The 15,780-nt window shown below is 51.3% G+C and overlaps 1 protein-coding gene across 1 annotated transcript; it reads right to left on the bottom strand.

The window, feature by feature from the left end:
* Positions 1-844: 844 nt before the first annotated feature.
* MAP1LC3B (microtubule associated protein 1 light chain 3 beta) lies at positions 845-14,372 on the bottom strand. The gene is made up of 4 exons (XM_077133245.1): positions 14,136-14,372; positions 8,203-8,258; positions 3,695-3,801; positions 845-2,656 (listed from the first exon to the last, which is right to left on the bottom strand). Exons 1-4 carry the CDS (start codon positions 14,173-14,175, stop codon positions 2,482-2,484), a joined length of 378 nt encoding a protein of 125 aa, XP_076989360.1. The 5' UTR covers positions 14,176-14,372; the 3' UTR covers positions 845-2,481.
* Positions 14,373-15,780: the final 1,408 nt, after the last annotated feature.

The raw sequence follows: 15,780 nt of genomic DNA, 5'->3' as shown, positions 1-15,780 counted from the left end.
GGATGTTTCCAAGGCTCTCGGGGAGGGGGTACCCCCGGTTCTCATTTTCAGATGCAAACGAAGGTGACTGGTGTGAAGAGAAGGAGCCACACTACTGACTTCTAAAAAAGACCACCTCCTCCTGTCCCTGGGCGGGGGGCCTGGTCCAGCCTGAGCATGCCCACGGGGGCCAGGGCTGCTCTCGGACTGGACGCAGGAGCAGAGGTGGCCTCTTGGAGCCAGCCTGACTGGTGGGAGGATGGCATGCTTTTGCCTTTTATTTTAGGCCATTCATCCAAGGGCCTCTGGGTTGTCTCAGAGGAATCCCCGAGCCAGAAACCTGAAGGTTGGGGAGTGAAATAACCCACAACCCTCTCCCCAGAGACTGGAGCAGCAGGTCTGGAATGCAGAGTCCCCCCCAGCACCCCTCTTTGCTGGTGGGCAGCACTGGCCACTGTGGTTTGGACTCAGAGCTGGTTTCAGGGCATCTTTACTGAGTCACAGTTCCCTCCTAGTCACACTTTCCTCAACTCTGCACCTTCCAGGACCTGTTTTGCTACGCTTTGCTGTTGGTATAGAGCAGGTTTTCAAGTGCTTATTCCCCCGAACACCACCTCGGGCCTGGTGGCCCGTCTGCAGAGCACTCGGAAGAGAATTTTATTTCTGTGATGGCAAGACCGGGGGGAAGGGGTCCTGCCCAAGGCGAGGAAGGCTTCAAACCCGGGGTTCCGCTACGTGACCTTCGCTCTGTCAGCTCGGAAGTGCTGGGAAGACTCTTGCTGGGAAAGAGGAGCCCACCTGGCTTTGAGTCCTGTACACACCACCTGTACGCGCAAACATGATCCCAGGAAACTGAGTCCGAGGACAGCTTTTAGTTGTGCCTTTATTCACCTTAGTTCATGAAAAACATCTGTCTTCAAAAGCCTATAAATAAAGCGACACCCCACTAATGTGGGTTAGAAGTCGCCCCTCTCAGCATGGTATTTTTTGTTTTGTTTTTTTAAAAAGCATTATTTCTTAATAGGAATCTTACTTATCACACAGCAGTTACAAGAATGTTGGATATAATGACATACAGTCCGAACAAGACACGCTGACTGAGAATTTACATCACATGGTAAAAATACACAGAGTCCGAGTTAGCGGTGTGGACAGACGCATGCGGGCCAGGGGTGGGGCGCGGAGGTGGGGACCCCTCTAGGCTGGGCACGGGGGCCCCCAGCAGTAAGGCTGCATTCTGCGCCAGGACACATCTCCCACCAAGAGAGACAGGCTTCCACGCACCTATAGGCCAGCAGGCACACTGACCTGCAGACCCGAGCTGGCGGTCTGGGAAGGTTCTGGGACACACCCACGACAACAGTGACCAGTGAACACCATGCACGTAGCAGGAAGCATCGCCACTTACTCTAGGTGGGAGACGGAAGGTGTTAAGCTATGGCCTCCTTGTCTACATTTTCTTCACAACTGACATGCATTAAGAGGGGGGTGTTTCATGGTGGTTTCACCTAACAGTACGCTTACAAAATGTGAGAAATATCTAATAACATATTTTAGTTGTACACTTAACAGATAACATGAATCATCTATAGATTTAAGCCAAAAGGTAGAAGGGTGTACGTCTTAATTTTAATGCTTGAGTTTTAGTTTCTACTGCTGTCCTAATGAAAGTAATACAATTCGTGTTTATTTACCAGATCAGGTACTAGTTTTGAGTTCTCAGAGAAAATCCAAAATAAGAAATGCCACTCCCTTTTGCTCTCAGCCTTTTTAGAAGATAGGCCAAAATTCCTGTCAAGACTCCTACAAAGCTATGTTGTTTTCTACAAGTGACTGTCCAGAGAACAAACCAAAGACGCAGGAGCTTAGTGTTGGGCTAAACTTTGTAACGCTGCAGGAGTCCTGAGCTGGGTGCATCCTCGGAGGAACTGCTGGCGCAGGTGGGGTGCCCTGTGCACACCCCCACGCGCCTGCTTTGCACCAGCCACTGTGACAAATGACTCTCTGGGGGGGGGGCGGTGCTGACAGGCTGTGCTGAAAGGCCCCCCAGGAGGTCTCCCAGCTGCACGGACAGCCTTCCACAGAAAGGTGGCAGGCTCAGAACCTAACAGAAGACAGCGCCTCTCAGGGCCTTGGAGCTACTGCTCTAATTGTGAGTTCCTATTGGGACAAAAAGTGCATTAAAATAACTCGAAGGTCTCTTATTGGCAACTTAAGATGCAAAGTATTTTATTTTCAAACTTCTAAAACGTGAAAGCAAGATGCCCTACATTAAATAATAAGAGTTCTCCAAAACTGAATGTGCTCGTTTGGAACTCAGTTTTCCTGCTTGAAATACAAAACCTTCCTATGACTCCTAGGTGGGGACACTACTGTTCTGATGACTATGATTAAATGACTGATCAACCTCAGTTGGTAACATCCCATTTTTGTTTTTTTTGTTTTTTTGCCTTGGTATAAGGGTTTAAAAAATTCTAGGATAGACAGATGCTTCTGCCAGCCTTACACCAACAATTTCACCCCAAATGTCTCCTGAGAGGCATAGACCATGTACAAGAAGCCATCTTCATCCTTCTCGCTCTCGTAGACTTCGGAGATGGGTGTGGAGACGCTCACCATGCTGTGTCCATTCACCAGCAGGAAGAAGGCCTGGTTGGCATTCAGTTGCAGGCGCCGTCTGTTGAAAGATAACGGGGAGAGCACATCAGGGCAGCTCGGAAAGAGCAGGGGCAAGGAAGGGGACCCCGGGCTCTCCACCTCCTGTCCCGAGGAGGACGGGAGGGGTGGGACGCAGTGCTCCTGGGGGCGGCACCGAGTGGCCCAGTGGCTCCTGCTCTGCCAAGGAGCGCTGCAGCCCACACTCTGCCTTGCCGGGCTGGGTTTTATGGACTCTGAAGGGGCTGGCTAGTCTTTGCCTCTATTACATTTTGATTTTTTTTCCTAGAATACAACCTATTATGGAAGGGAAAAATAAAGATTTTTCTTTCTGCTCCTGTTAAAACTTATCTTGGTGACCTGGAAAATGACTGATGATATAATATATAATATTTCTTTGCACTCTTTTCCTAAATACAGAGTTTAACATAAAAACTGTACCATGACAAAATTATAAAAAAAGGTTCCGTTCACTTTAATGTTTTTCATATTCAAAGCGAGTATAAAAGTCACACCCAGCCTGAGCAATATTAAAAGTATGTAAATTGTGTAAATGCTGCTGCTGGCAAAATAAAGTGTGTGCCTTCCTGACCAGGAATCAGACATTTTGTCTCATGAAGCACAGGGCATTTTCTGTGATACACTCACAGTAAGTTGTCACATAGTCACTGATGAATTATTCTTACCACAATACCGAGGCCAGTTTTAGTGTCTAACATGAGAAACACAGTTCAGGATAAAACTCACCTCCTAAGACCTCTAAGCCGGAGCAGGCTGCCCCGTGCCCTGCCTCCCCTCTCACTGACCGCCGAAAGCGTGAATGGCTTGAAACATTTTTTTTATAAAGAGACAATCCCGGCTAAATATTATAAATGAAAGAATCCAGAAGGGACATGAGATCCAGCAGGTGAAAAATATAAATAAAACCTCATAAATGAAATTTCATAATTTAGTTTCATTAAACTTGCACAGGTTTAAATCAGAACTAAAAATTTATCTGTAAATCTGAAAAGTGACATTACCCAAAGGAAATAAAAAAAACAAAAAGGTAATTAAATACCTAATGATTTTGATTAGTTCACTCATGTTGACATGATCTGGTACAAGGAACTTGGTTTTATCCAGGACGGGTAGCTGCTTCTCACCCTTGTATCTTTCTATGATCACCTAGGAAAAGAAGCCAGAAAAGTGATGACTCTTGTGTTGATCTTAAAATATTCACTGACAGTGTAAACAAACACAACGCCTTCTACGCAGTAACTGAAACAGGCCAAAGAGGGTCAACAAGCAGCACGCCCCAGCTACCCTGCGAAGATGGCCCAGTAGGGCTGCCTTGGGGAGGTGGGAAGGGGTCGGCCGCTTACTTCACACTGTTTGGCTTCTGAGCCATGAAAAGAAGACGATCTAGTCAGGGAAAAACCCTGAGCCTTCCAGGAGCACAAACTAAAAGGCTGAGCTGGGCTTGGTGCTAAGAGGTTGACTGCTGGTTCTTTCCATTTTGGTAAAACATTATTCCATTAGATACTTCATTAGATGAGGTTAAAAGTTCAAGTTATGCAGGAACAAAAATAGTTTCACATAGCAAAAATCCCAATAAACCCATCAGCACCTTACCATATCTCCTTTCCATGGTGGAAAAAAAAAATACATAAAGCAACAAAACAAAACAGAATAGGTGTTTTTTCCTCGTTCAAAGCCACTATGAAACCTCTAACCAGAGCCTGGCAGCTGCCTTTTAGCCTGACTGGAGTATCTACAGAGCCGCTGTCAGACACCCTCATCCATGTGGGGTGACTATCTGCCTTGTGCAACAAGAGGTTGAGAGAGGAATGCAAAACCTTCACGTGTCTCTTTGAAAAGGGAGAAGCTCGTCTGCACTGCCCACTGCAGGCGCCCTAAGTTCTTGTGCAAGGCCAAGCCAAGTGCTCACAGCCCTCTCGGGGAGGCCGAGGGCCGGCCTTTACCTGGCACGTGTGAAAGCCTGAGATCTGCACGGGGAGCTGCAGAAATCAGAGGCAGTACAGAAACCTGGGAGGACTCCAGATTAGGTCCAAGGCACACACTGAACCATTCTCGTTATCGCGTGCCTGCATGCACACATTTAACAGGGACACATGTTCACCTTTTTACACTAGGTCCAGCGGAGCAGTGTGCACACCCAGCGCCAAGCTCAGAGCTGGAGGGCCAGGCTCGAGCCTCCAGTCTGGGAGTGGCCCTGAGGCCCTGCACCCACCCTCGCCCTGCCAGAAGGCCGCCCTGGGGCTTTGCTTCCCACAAGCAGAGGGTATCATGCAGAGTCTCCACAAGGAGGCCCCACAGAACTAGTGTAAAAATGTTAACGGGTGTCCCTAATATAACTCATGTAGATAGTTTGATTGAATGTCATAAGTGCTTGGAATCTCAGGTAGGACATGGGATTTTGTTGGTTTGTCCAGAGTGATGCCCCGGTGAGTCCCGGAGTGATTTGATCAGTGACTGGAAAAGTATTTGCAAGCCCCCTTCGGGGAGTGGTGAGAACGGGGAGAAATTCAACTTCCCCAAGTTGAATTCTTGATATTCTCACAAGCAGTGTGGACAACCAAAGCTATAGGCTGAGCCCCCAGGCTTGGGGTTTGTTCACATGAAACTTAACCCCACAAAGGATATGTCAAGTCTACTTAAAATTTAGGCCTAAGAGTCACCCCCAGGAGAGCCTCTTTTGTTGCTCAGATGTGGCCTCTCTCTTCAGCCAACACGACGAGCAGTCTCACCACCCTACCCCTCTCTACACGGGACATGACTCCCAGGGGTGTGGACCTTCCTGGCAATGTGGGACAGAGATCCTGGAATGAGCTGAGACTCAGCATCAAGGGACTGAGAAAAACCCTGGAATGAGCTGAGAATTAAAATCAAGGGATTGAGAAAACCTTCTCGACCAAAAGGGGGAAGAGTGAAATAAGACAAAGTGTCAATGGCTGAGAGATTCCAAACAGAGTCGAGAGGTTATCCTGGAGGTTATTCTTATGCATTAAGTAGATATCACCTTGTTGTTCAAGATGTAATGGAGAGGCTGGAGGGAATTGCCTGAAAATGTAGAGCTGTGTTCCAGTAGCCATGTTTCTTGAGGATGATTGAACAATGATATAGCTTTCACAATGAGACTTGGTGAGTGTGAAAACCTTGTGTCTGATGCTCCTTTTACCTACTATAGCAACAGTAGAGTAGAACATATGGAATAAAAATAAATAATAGGGGGAACAAATGTTAAAATAAATTTAGTTTGGAATGCTAGTGGTAAATGAAAGCGAGGGGTAAAGGGGTATGGTATGTATAATCTTTTTTTTCTCTATTATTGTTTTATTTCTTTTTCTGTTGTCTTTTTATTTCGTTTTCTAAATTGATGCAAATGTTCTAAGAAATGATGAATATGCAACTATGTGATGATGTTAAGAATTACTGATTGTATATGTAGAATGGAATGGTATCTTAATGTTTTGTTAATTTTTTTTAATTAATAAAAAAAAGTTTAAAAAAAAATGTTAATGGGTGTCCCACGATGCAAGGACTTTACATGAGTTTGGGAATTTCTGAAGTTAAAAAAAGGTTTTTCAGAGCTTTTAACATGCTGGTGCATTTCGCCTCTCTCCAAGGGGCACTGCATACGAGGCATCTCCTAAGGTATCTGACCTTAGAATCCTATTGAAGGAATACCAAGTTCCACACGACAGTAGGAAATGCTGGACTCAAGTCCTTCATGCCACCTTTCGGCTCTAATCTGCCGTGAAGCCTGGTCTGCTTTGAAAGGAGCTAGACCGGGCGATCCAGACTGTATTTTATCGCCATGAAAACACAACTGAATGACTAGTTTATTTTCCAGTTCTTATTTTCTATTTTTCCTTTACTCTTCTAATTTGGGAGAGATATGTAAACCATGGGATTTGACTGGATCTGAAAAGTGCCTCCTCAAAGGTTTGACCTTGGAGGTTGGGCCATATGTTGAAAGAGCCCAGGAAACGGGGCTGGAGGGCAGCTGGTTGGCGTATCCACCCACCCACCCACTGTACACTCCACGGGTGAATGCCTGCAGGAGTCTGCTTCTCAGACTTGCTCCAGTATCAGAACATGTGGAAGAATGAATCTATGGATTTCTGCAAAGAACCTGAAACTACAACAGAAAAAAAAATGGCCATTAATACCATTAAATGCAAATGGTATTTGCATTTCAAATGGAGACTGCTGGCTGGCTATTTGTTTCCAACTACTTGCATGTGCTAGCAAGTCAATACAGGAGGAACTCAAAAATGAATAAAAACCTAAAATAAAGGGAATTTGACTTGGTAATTTTCTAAGAACTATACCAGCTCAACAAGAAAGAGACCAGATTGGGGAAAACTGGAAAAACTGAGAAGGTTCCAAGGGAAATGAAATACTTCAAAACTTCTGCAATGCTAGCAAATATTTTAAAACGCTATTTGCTTGATAGAGTCCTGAGACTCAGACCTGACTCATCGTAACAGGCAATTGATCCCAAGCGTAATGGCAGGTTGTGAAATTTCCAACAAGTGCAGGGAAAACAGAGAATGAAGTGTCTTCTACTGCAAATCCACAGCCATCAAGACCCTGAGCAGGCCAACCCAGCCTCTCTGTACCTTACAACAGACCAGCACAGCCAACCACTCCAATCCCAGCCCACGGGCCTCTCCTCTCCTCAAGGATCTCCTCCTGCCTCCGAGACAACCAGCCAGCCCCGAGGGAAAGCTCTGCACAGAATCTAGCTCCAGAAGTCCTCTCCGCGTGGCCCGCACAACTAGGAGGAGGTAAGGCCAGCAGCTGAGTGAGGTGGCACCGGGGACCCCAGGAGCATGCAAATCTCCGCAACAACTATATGAAGTGGGGTTCTGCCCCCAGCTTGTAAAATGAGGATGCCGCAACTCCTCTCAGGATTTTAGTAACTAGTCCATGGACACTTGGAAACCTTGAATGAGGACCTGAACTTAGCTGTCTGAAACCAAAGAGTTCCTCTTAAACGCTCCCACTGGACATGGTGCTGAAGGCCTGCAAGCTGCCAGAAGCTCCAGGGCGGGCGAGCTGTGGGCCACTCTGCACGCAGTGGCCGGTGCCCCACATGCCCCACAGGAGACCAATACCCTTTCTTCATCTTCTGCAAAGAAGCCAAATACAAGAGCTTCTTTGGGGCACGTATTCAGATCTTGAGTCTGCAGTAACGTTTACATTCTGTGAGCTAATACTTCCTTTCAAAATCAGTGAACCAAATAATAGAAAAGCATCGCAGCTGGGGCTCCTCTAGCCTTTTTTCCACAAATAAATACATCTGATTTGTGATCCATGCAGCATTCAGGCAGCAAACTCACATTTGGGAAGAAAAAGAATGTGATTAGCTATGGACAGAGGGAAATTAATCTCTTTTAAAAGTTTCTTTAAAAAAAAGTTCTAGATTGAAATGCCTCAGCTGTTTGTCATGAACTTGCCGCCCAGGGTGTGAGTGCCTGCGCCTTCCTCGGAGCCCCGGAAGGCGGCGCAGCCAAGCCGCGCTCTCTTCTTCACCCACTGGCGGCCGAGAAGACCTACCGGGATCTTGGTAGGGTGCTGCTCTCGGATAAGTCGCACATCTTCTACTCTCTGTTCTGTAAGAGAAGGAAGAGACACTAAGAACCAGACAACTTCTTTCCTCCATCTCTACCTCCGACGATTCCAGATCTGAGCTCCAGTGTCCTTGGCTGGCACAGCAGAGCAGTGAGAGCATCTTTCCTGGAATCCAGAGAAGCCGAATGCTGACACTTCGTATCAGAAGAGGAAGACTGGCCCCTAATGGGCACAGGCAGAGTCCATGGGAATCGAGACGTGCTTACAGGGCCCAACGACGTGGGACAGCACGAGACAGGACACCGGAGTCCCCCATGTCAGGGGATTATGGCCCAGGTTTATGGGCACGGGTATGCTCAGTAAATTAACTTCATGGAATGCCCAATCTTTCCTCCAAGGACTCCTACCACTTGTAATATTCATGTCAATTTCTGTGAATTTCCCACCATGTGTTAAGTTGGCATAGGAATCCACTATAAACCACAGGCTACTCAACGCAATGTTCTCCCATTCCAGCATTTTAATGGTATAATGCATAAAAGAAATTGCCCAAAGAAAGGAATATGGAAAGGAAAGAATGTGCTATTGTTTGAGCTTTAATATAATTTTGTTCAGTGCCTAAAAGAAATCAAAGTTTAAAGCACAAAGTCTACTACTGTATGCTTTTCTAAGAATATCTCCATTATCCCTTTTAATGATTTTAGTCAACCGTTTATATTTTCAACTATTATACTAAGCTCTGTGGGAAAAACAGAAGCCAAATCCAGTTCTCAATAAGCTCCCACTACTGGAGAGATGTGTCATACATAAGGCAATGCATGAATATATGGTTTAGGCAGCTTTCTTACTTAAAATCTTCCACTAAGAATTTAACAAAATCACCATGATTCACCATGGTAGGATTCATTTTTTATGTTAGTTATAAATGAATGACCAAAGTCATAAACTTCCTAAAAAGGTACTTGTACTGTGACTCAAAAGAAAAAAAAATGCTATGACCCTTTATAAATATGAATTTACTATAAAATCTTGTCAATTTGATGTTAAGACCATTTTATCACTCTCCACAAAAAATTACTGAAATAATTCCAGTGTTCAAATATAGCCATATACTGTACTTCTATTTTTATTTTCCCACCCAAGTTTTTTAATCAGCTAAGACAAATTACTAAATATAAACATATTTGTTATAGACAAAGAAGACAGTAAACTCATGGTTCCTACGCAATAAATGAGGAGAAAGATGAACTCAGCTCTCGTTAGTAGCACCCTAAAACCCGGCGGTTCCCAGCCTCCAGGTACCGACACCTGCTAAGGCCCTGCAGCAGGCGGGGTGCAGATTTCAGCTTTAGTGTGTGTCCATGAAGAGCTGTTTTACCCTGGACTTTAGCTCATGGGCTCTCCGCAGCACGCGCAGGCCCTGTACCTGGAAGGGTGGCCTGGACACAGCCTGTAAGACAGATTCACCCTCCCAGTCGCCACCCCCAAGCGAGAGGACAGGTCAGCTGCCCCTGAACGGGCCCAGCATCTCTGAGTGACCGTTCGGATCCTCAGCCTGTTCTCACGGCCAAGGGGAAAGGCCGCGCAGACAGTGCTGAGCCCTGCTGGGGCCCGGGCCAGCCTTGCATCCCGCCCGCGAAGCCCCATCTCCACCGGCGCCTGGGCAGCTCCGCCTCGCCACATCCTCGCCCACAGGCTCAGCTCCGAGTTGGCGTGACTGTGAAAGGGCTTGTCTCACAAACACGCTATCAATAGTTGTTCAGGCCCAAGGTTAGCCCCCAAATCCTTATTTAACCTGCAATACGGAACTGAAAACAGAGCATCAGCCTCAAGTTTGAGAAGGGCCAGGCGACCAAGAGGGAAGAAAGGCTTTTCCAGGAAGGACCAGGCTGCAGGCAGCCCAAAAGCGCGCAGCTGTGACGCCCACCCTAAGGCTCTCTCTGCTGACCCCCCCCACTGGGTGCCACCGCAGTAAAGGTGCTATTGGCCACCAGCCCTCTCCCCTGCAACAGTGTGCATTACTTCAGGGGCCAGAGGAAAACACAAATTCATTAATGTCAACCCCAACACACACTGGAATGTCACGTTTAAAGCTTATCCTAATAAATCTAAGAGATAAGCAGAAGCCTACAGGCAGAGGGAGAAGAGATTTTTTATACAAGGAATCAGGTTTATTTTGGCAAGTGGGGAAGGAAAAAACAAAAAGTCTCCAAAGACAGCTTCCACATTACAAACTATAGTGTTTAAAGTTTTATCTCGATTTATCTCCTAAATATGGTCCAAAGGGAAAAGGCAAGAGTGATCATTCTCTTAACCATGAGAAATGGAGGCATGAAGAAGGGACTTGGTCGTGGTGACAGCCACACACCCGCGTGCCCCTGGAGGTGGAGGGGTGAGGGCAGAAGGTGTGCCCCCACACCTCTGCAGCACAGAAGGGTCCTAAGGCCTTCGAGTGTCTGCTGACAAGTTGTCTGTCTCAACAGGCCCAGGGCCTGGGGCCCAGCCCTGCTCCAGGACACAGAAGGTGGTTCACACACCCGGAGAAAGCTGTAAAATGGAGATAAATACCGCTTCAAATGACTATTGAGATATACTCCTCCTAAGCTGCCTTACAAACAGAGGCAAAGAAGTTTTAGCTCTTATTTTACCAACACACCATTTGCAAAGTTGCTTTTAGGTTCCCTAGACCGTTTAAAGTAAAATCTTACTCACACACATTGTTGAGGATTTATCTCATGGGGTGAAATGGAATATACTTTCCCCCATCTCTGTCTCTACAGCACAAATGTAACATCCGATCCTGGCATAAACCTCACCCTCCCATATCTTACTCTGATAGCTGCAGTTATTTATTCTCTGCCAACATAAACTTCCCCCAAGACACGTGGACACTTTGGTTAATAATGCAACTGCTCAAAACTTCAAGTTTTGAGCCATCCTCGATAAAATTCTACTAGAACAGCATCTGGGAAACTGATCTTTTACCAAATAAACTGGGGTACCCCAGAAGAAAATGGAATGAAATGATTTCAATTCAAAATTATTTGCTCCCATATAATTCACAGTTGGAAACGGTGCTTTCCCGAGGCTGCGAGAAGCGTCCAATTCTGGTGGCTCGTCCTTGGCTAGAGGGACCGGTCAGTCCCTGCCCCTGGGTGGGCCATGGCCTTCACCTCTCCAGGCCACCCACTTTCTGCAGCTCTGAAAGGGCAGTCTGAGGACAGCTAGGACCCAATCCACTCCAAGGGCCTGCTCGGTCCTGGAAGAGGACATCAGCCCAGTCCCATTCAGTTTTACTGGCCTTAAACTCGCTCACTTGGAAAGGGGCAGCACTGCCCAGGCAGACCGGGCTAGCCTCGGGCTCACAAAGAACCGATTTCCCTGTCCACTGGGCTACCCGCTTTCCCAACAGTGCTGCTGGGGCAAGGAGGGCACGAGCCAAGATGGCATTAACACTTCTCCCTACGGTGACTGGTGACGTCTTTAAAGAGACAGGGGAGTAAAGGTGAAGTAAGGGGAAATGTGCTGCTGCGGGGGGCGCCAGGACATGCCACGTTTAGGTTCTAGCAGTTTCCGGTTCTGGAGCACCCCCCTCCTCGCTTACTGCCTCATCTTTCTCGGAGGTTATTCCAAAATAACCTAAAAACACCCTAAGCAAAAGAAAGACAGTCTTCATTAAGAGAAAAAGGGCACCTTTCCCACACAAATGTCCAGTTAACTTTCAAATGGAGAGTCAATGATGAGCTTCTCCTTCATGTCCGACTCGGGCGCTAAGGACTATGAGCAGGACTTAACTTCTCAGTCGACCCGCCTGCGTCCCACTCCAAGTGAGAGCTAAGTGGCAACCCAAACGTCTGCGACAACAATATTTTGGCTACCATCCTAGAGGGATTTATTATCTCTGATTACGGTGGCTGACAAGAAGACAGGAAGGACAGATCTGAAAGCAGAGAACTGCTGATATTGGAGCACCCACCTAAGATGAAATTTGCTGGGTTTTTTTCGCTAAGAAATAGGCACAACCAAGGAAACGCAAGAGGAACGGACAGAAGCTAGGTCCAAGAGCAAATTTGCTCAAATGGTGCTCTCCCAGGGCTCCATAAAAGCTAAACAATATTAAGAGTTCATTAAGGTCATTACAGAGAAAATTTCCCAGAGAGGGCACACCTATGTTTTGCTAGCCTCAAGAGGGTGCCTAGAAAGATATGCTTAGCAGACCAGAGCACCTTTTCATTTACTGAGATATCTTAAGCACAAGAAATCAAATAATTTTCACATGCACAGTAACTTCCTTCTAGACTCCAGGGAAGGAGGCACTGGCAGCCAGAGCCCCGGGAAAGTTCCTAAAGATAACCACAGGGTGCTCGTGTGCTCGGGGACCAACAGGAGAAGTCCCCTATTTTCCATGTACCTGTGACTTTCACAAAATACATATGCAGAGACCACCCCTTACTGCAGGATGTTCCTGCTTAAGAGGGGCGACAACCACTTCCGTCGCGCCATGTGTGTAAATATTGTGGTGCTGGTTTCATTTTCAACCAAATGCCTGTAAGCCTCAGCTGAGCTTCTAGTCTAAACTGCAAGAAAACTGTTTTTTAAACGCATTTTCTTTTCCTGGTGTTAAAGAGATATAACTGCAAAAGTGAGAAAAGACATCCACCCTCTCTTGTGCTACAAAAAGGAATTTTTACCCATCATCAAATGTCCTGGAAGGGGCAGCTATGTGCAAATCAGCAGGGTGCCAGGGAGCTCCCAGTTAAGGTGTGGGTGTCTTGACATGACCATGTGTAATCAGTAAGGCTTCAAATTAATAAAACTCACCTGAAAATGACTCACTGGTGTCCTGAGTGCCACAGCACTCCAAAACAGACCTGTCATAAGCTTGGCATCCAGGGACCCAAACCCCAAATAGTCAAACCCTGAAGTGTGACACTTCTTAAATAAATATGTTTGCACTTCTCGGAAAAATAGAAACTGATCAAAGGAAGGTTGATGTGCAACAGGAAGGGGCAAAAAGTGATTCAGCAGCTCTCCGAGAGGCTCCCTCGGGAGAGACAAACTCGGGAGGCGCTGGGCTTCCCCCGGGGCAACCCACCCGACTCGGAGCAGTTCGGGGGGCCTCGACGCGCTGCACGCACAAGCCCTGCCTGGGCACGTGGACTTCCAGGGCCCGGCCCGGGGGAGGCGCTCCAGCTCCTCTGACTCCCCCGGGGAGAGAAAATCCCGGCGGAGAGCACCCCGCACGCCCTCCCGCAAGCCCCTCCACCCCCAGCAGGCTCCCCGGAGCCCCCTTACCCCCCATAAGGCTCCCCGGAGCCCCCGCGCCCTCCCGAAGTTTCCCCTCGCCCCTTTGCCCCCCAGAAGGTTCCCCGGAGCCCCCTCGCCCCCCAGCAGGCTCCCCGGAGCCCCCTCGCCCCCCCAGCAGGCTCCCCGGAGCCCCCTCGCCCCCCAGAAGGTTCCCCGGAGCCCCCTTGCTCCCCATAAGGCTCCCCGCGGCTCCTTCGACCCCCCGCAGGCTCCCCGGAGCCCCCTCGCCCTCCCGAAGTTTCACCCTCGCCCCCTTGCCCCCCAGAAGGTTCCCCGGAGCCCCCTCGCCCCCCCAGCAGGCTCCCCGGAGCCCCCCCAGCAGGCTCCCCCGAGCCCCCGAGCCCCCCAGCAGGCTCCCCGGAGCCCCCTTGCTCCCCATAAGGCTCCCCGCGGCTCCTTCGACCCCCAGCAGGCTCCCCCTCGGTCCCTCGCCCCCCCAGCAGGCTCCCCGGAGCCAGAGAGCGCCCCTCTAGCCCCGTTCGGGTGCCGCCTCCCCTCCGGAGCGGCTGTCCTTCGGGCCGGGCCTCCCCAGCTGGGCCCGGCCGTCGGCGCCCGCGCCCCCCAGCCCGCAGCCACCTGCAGGCCTCCCTCGGGGCCGACCCGACACCCACCGAAAGTGCGGCGCTGCTTGAAGGTCTTCTCGGACGGCATGGCGGGGCTGAGCCGATGCGACGGCGACTCTGAGGGGCCCGGTTGCAGAGGCGGCGGCGACGGAGGTTCTGGCTTTGGCGACAGCCACTTCCCTTGTGTCTTCTCAGCCCCGCAGACGGGTCAGGTGACCAGCGTTGCGTCACAGAGAGGCGGGGCTAGCAGGCGGCCGGGACTGCCGCCATATCCGGCGTGGCGGAACCCGAGCGCCGGGCGCGTGCGCACGGAGGCAGCGTTGCGACTCGCGCATGCGCCCAAAGGCGCCCGAGGCGTTGGAGGGGGGCTGGGGAATGGGCGAGACCGGTGCTTGAGGCAACCGCGGCGGGCGGGGCGGAGCCGCGAGTGTCCCCGCCTCAGGGGTCCGGGCGGGGCCGGGCGAGGTCGGGCGCGGGTGTCGCCTCTCGTGGGGCCTGGCGGGGCCGAGCCGCGGGTGTCGCCCCTCGGGGGGCCTGACGGGGCCGGGCGGGGCCGGGCGCGGGTGTCCCCGCCTCAGGGGGCCGGGCGGGGCCGAGCCGCGGGTGTCGCCCCTCGGGGGGCCTGACGGGGCCGGGCGGGGCCGGGCGCGGGTGTCCCCGCCTCAGGGGGCCGGGCGGGGCCGAGCCGCGGGTGTCGCCCCCTCGGGGTCCAGGCGGGGCCGGGCGGGTGACCCCCTCGGGGGCCGGCCGTCGCTGCTGCCCCGCGTCCCAGCCCCGGGCTCCTCGGCGCTGCCCTGAGGCAGAGGCGCCTGGGCCCGCGGCGGGCGCGCGAGGGCTGGAAGCGGGCGGGTGTCCAGGCCCGCGGCCGGCGCCCCGGGTGAGTGCGTCCCTTGGGCGTCTGTCGGGACTGCTGGACGGTGCCCGGCGGCTTTGTCCTCCCCGAGGCCTGTCCTGGGGCCGAGCGGCCCGCGGGGCGCCCGGTCTGCGGTCCCCAGGTCGCCGGCGGCCAAGCGAGCGGGAAGGGCCGGCGTGGCGGCCAGAACCCGAAGGCCTTGCCGGGCTCACTTCGGAGAACCCTCGTGCGTCTCGGATGGAGCCGTGGGTGGGGCTCGTGAGCCTGGGACCCGCGGGTGTGCGGCGGCCCCGCGGTGGTGCTTCCGCAGTGGGGTCCCGTTTTACTAAGAAGCCGCGCACTCCGCGGAGCCTAGTAGAGTCTTCCCGCTCCACGGGAGACGAGGTCGTTCTCCAGCCTCCCACTATTGCAAGAGCCGGCCGGCCCTGCGCGCCCAGCCCGGCCGGGCCCGGCCCAGTCCCAGCCCAGCCCGGCCCAGCTCGGCCCCGCCCAGTCCAGCCGCAGCCCGGCCCAGTCCCAGCCCAGCCTGGCCCAGCCCGGCCCCAGCCCGGCCCAGCCCCAGCCCGGCCCTGCGCGCCCAGCCCAGCCCCAGCCCGGCGCGCCCAGCCCAGCCCAGCCCCAGCCCGGCGCGCCCAGCCCAGCCCGGCCCTGCGAAGACGGAGGGAGGAGACCGGGAGTGCCCGGGCCGCCGCCAGACGCAGAACCATCGGTTCTGAGGTTGACAGCGAGAGACCGCGGAGGGCCGGGCGTGGCCTTCTTTTCTGGGTTTTTATACGAAGGATCAACTGATAAGTGCTTTCATGGCCTAACTGCTACTTCGTAAGCAATGGACTTGACTGT

This window comes from Tamandua tetradactyla, chromosome 16, assembly GCF_023851605.1.
Source record: "Tamandua tetradactyla isolate mTamTet1 chromosome 16, mTamTet1.pri, whole genome shotgun sequence".
Classification (NCBI taxonomy): domain Eukaryota; kingdom Metazoa; phylum Chordata; class Mammalia; order Pilosa; family Myrmecophagidae; genus Tamandua; species Tamandua tetradactyla.
The sequence above is the reverse complement of the archived record's forward strand: the minus strand, read 5'-3'. Positions and strand labels throughout refer to the sequence as shown.

What these genes read in the sequence shown, in the direction of transcription:
- MAP1LC3B (XM_077133245.1), bottom strand. Translation starts at nt 14,175, where the DNA reads ATGCCGTCCGAGAAGACCTTCAAGCAGCGCCGCACTTTCG. An exon ending in CAAGCAGCGCCGCACTTTCG is followed by an intron (nt 8,259 to 14,135) that starts GTGGGTGTCGGG and finishes CTTCTCTTACAG; the next exon opens with AACAGAGAGTAGAAGATGTG. An exon ending in AGCACCCTACCAAGATCCCG is followed by an intron (nt 3,802 to 8,202) that starts GTAGGTCTTCTC and finishes TTCTTTTCCTAG; the next exon opens with GTGATCATAGAAAGATACAA.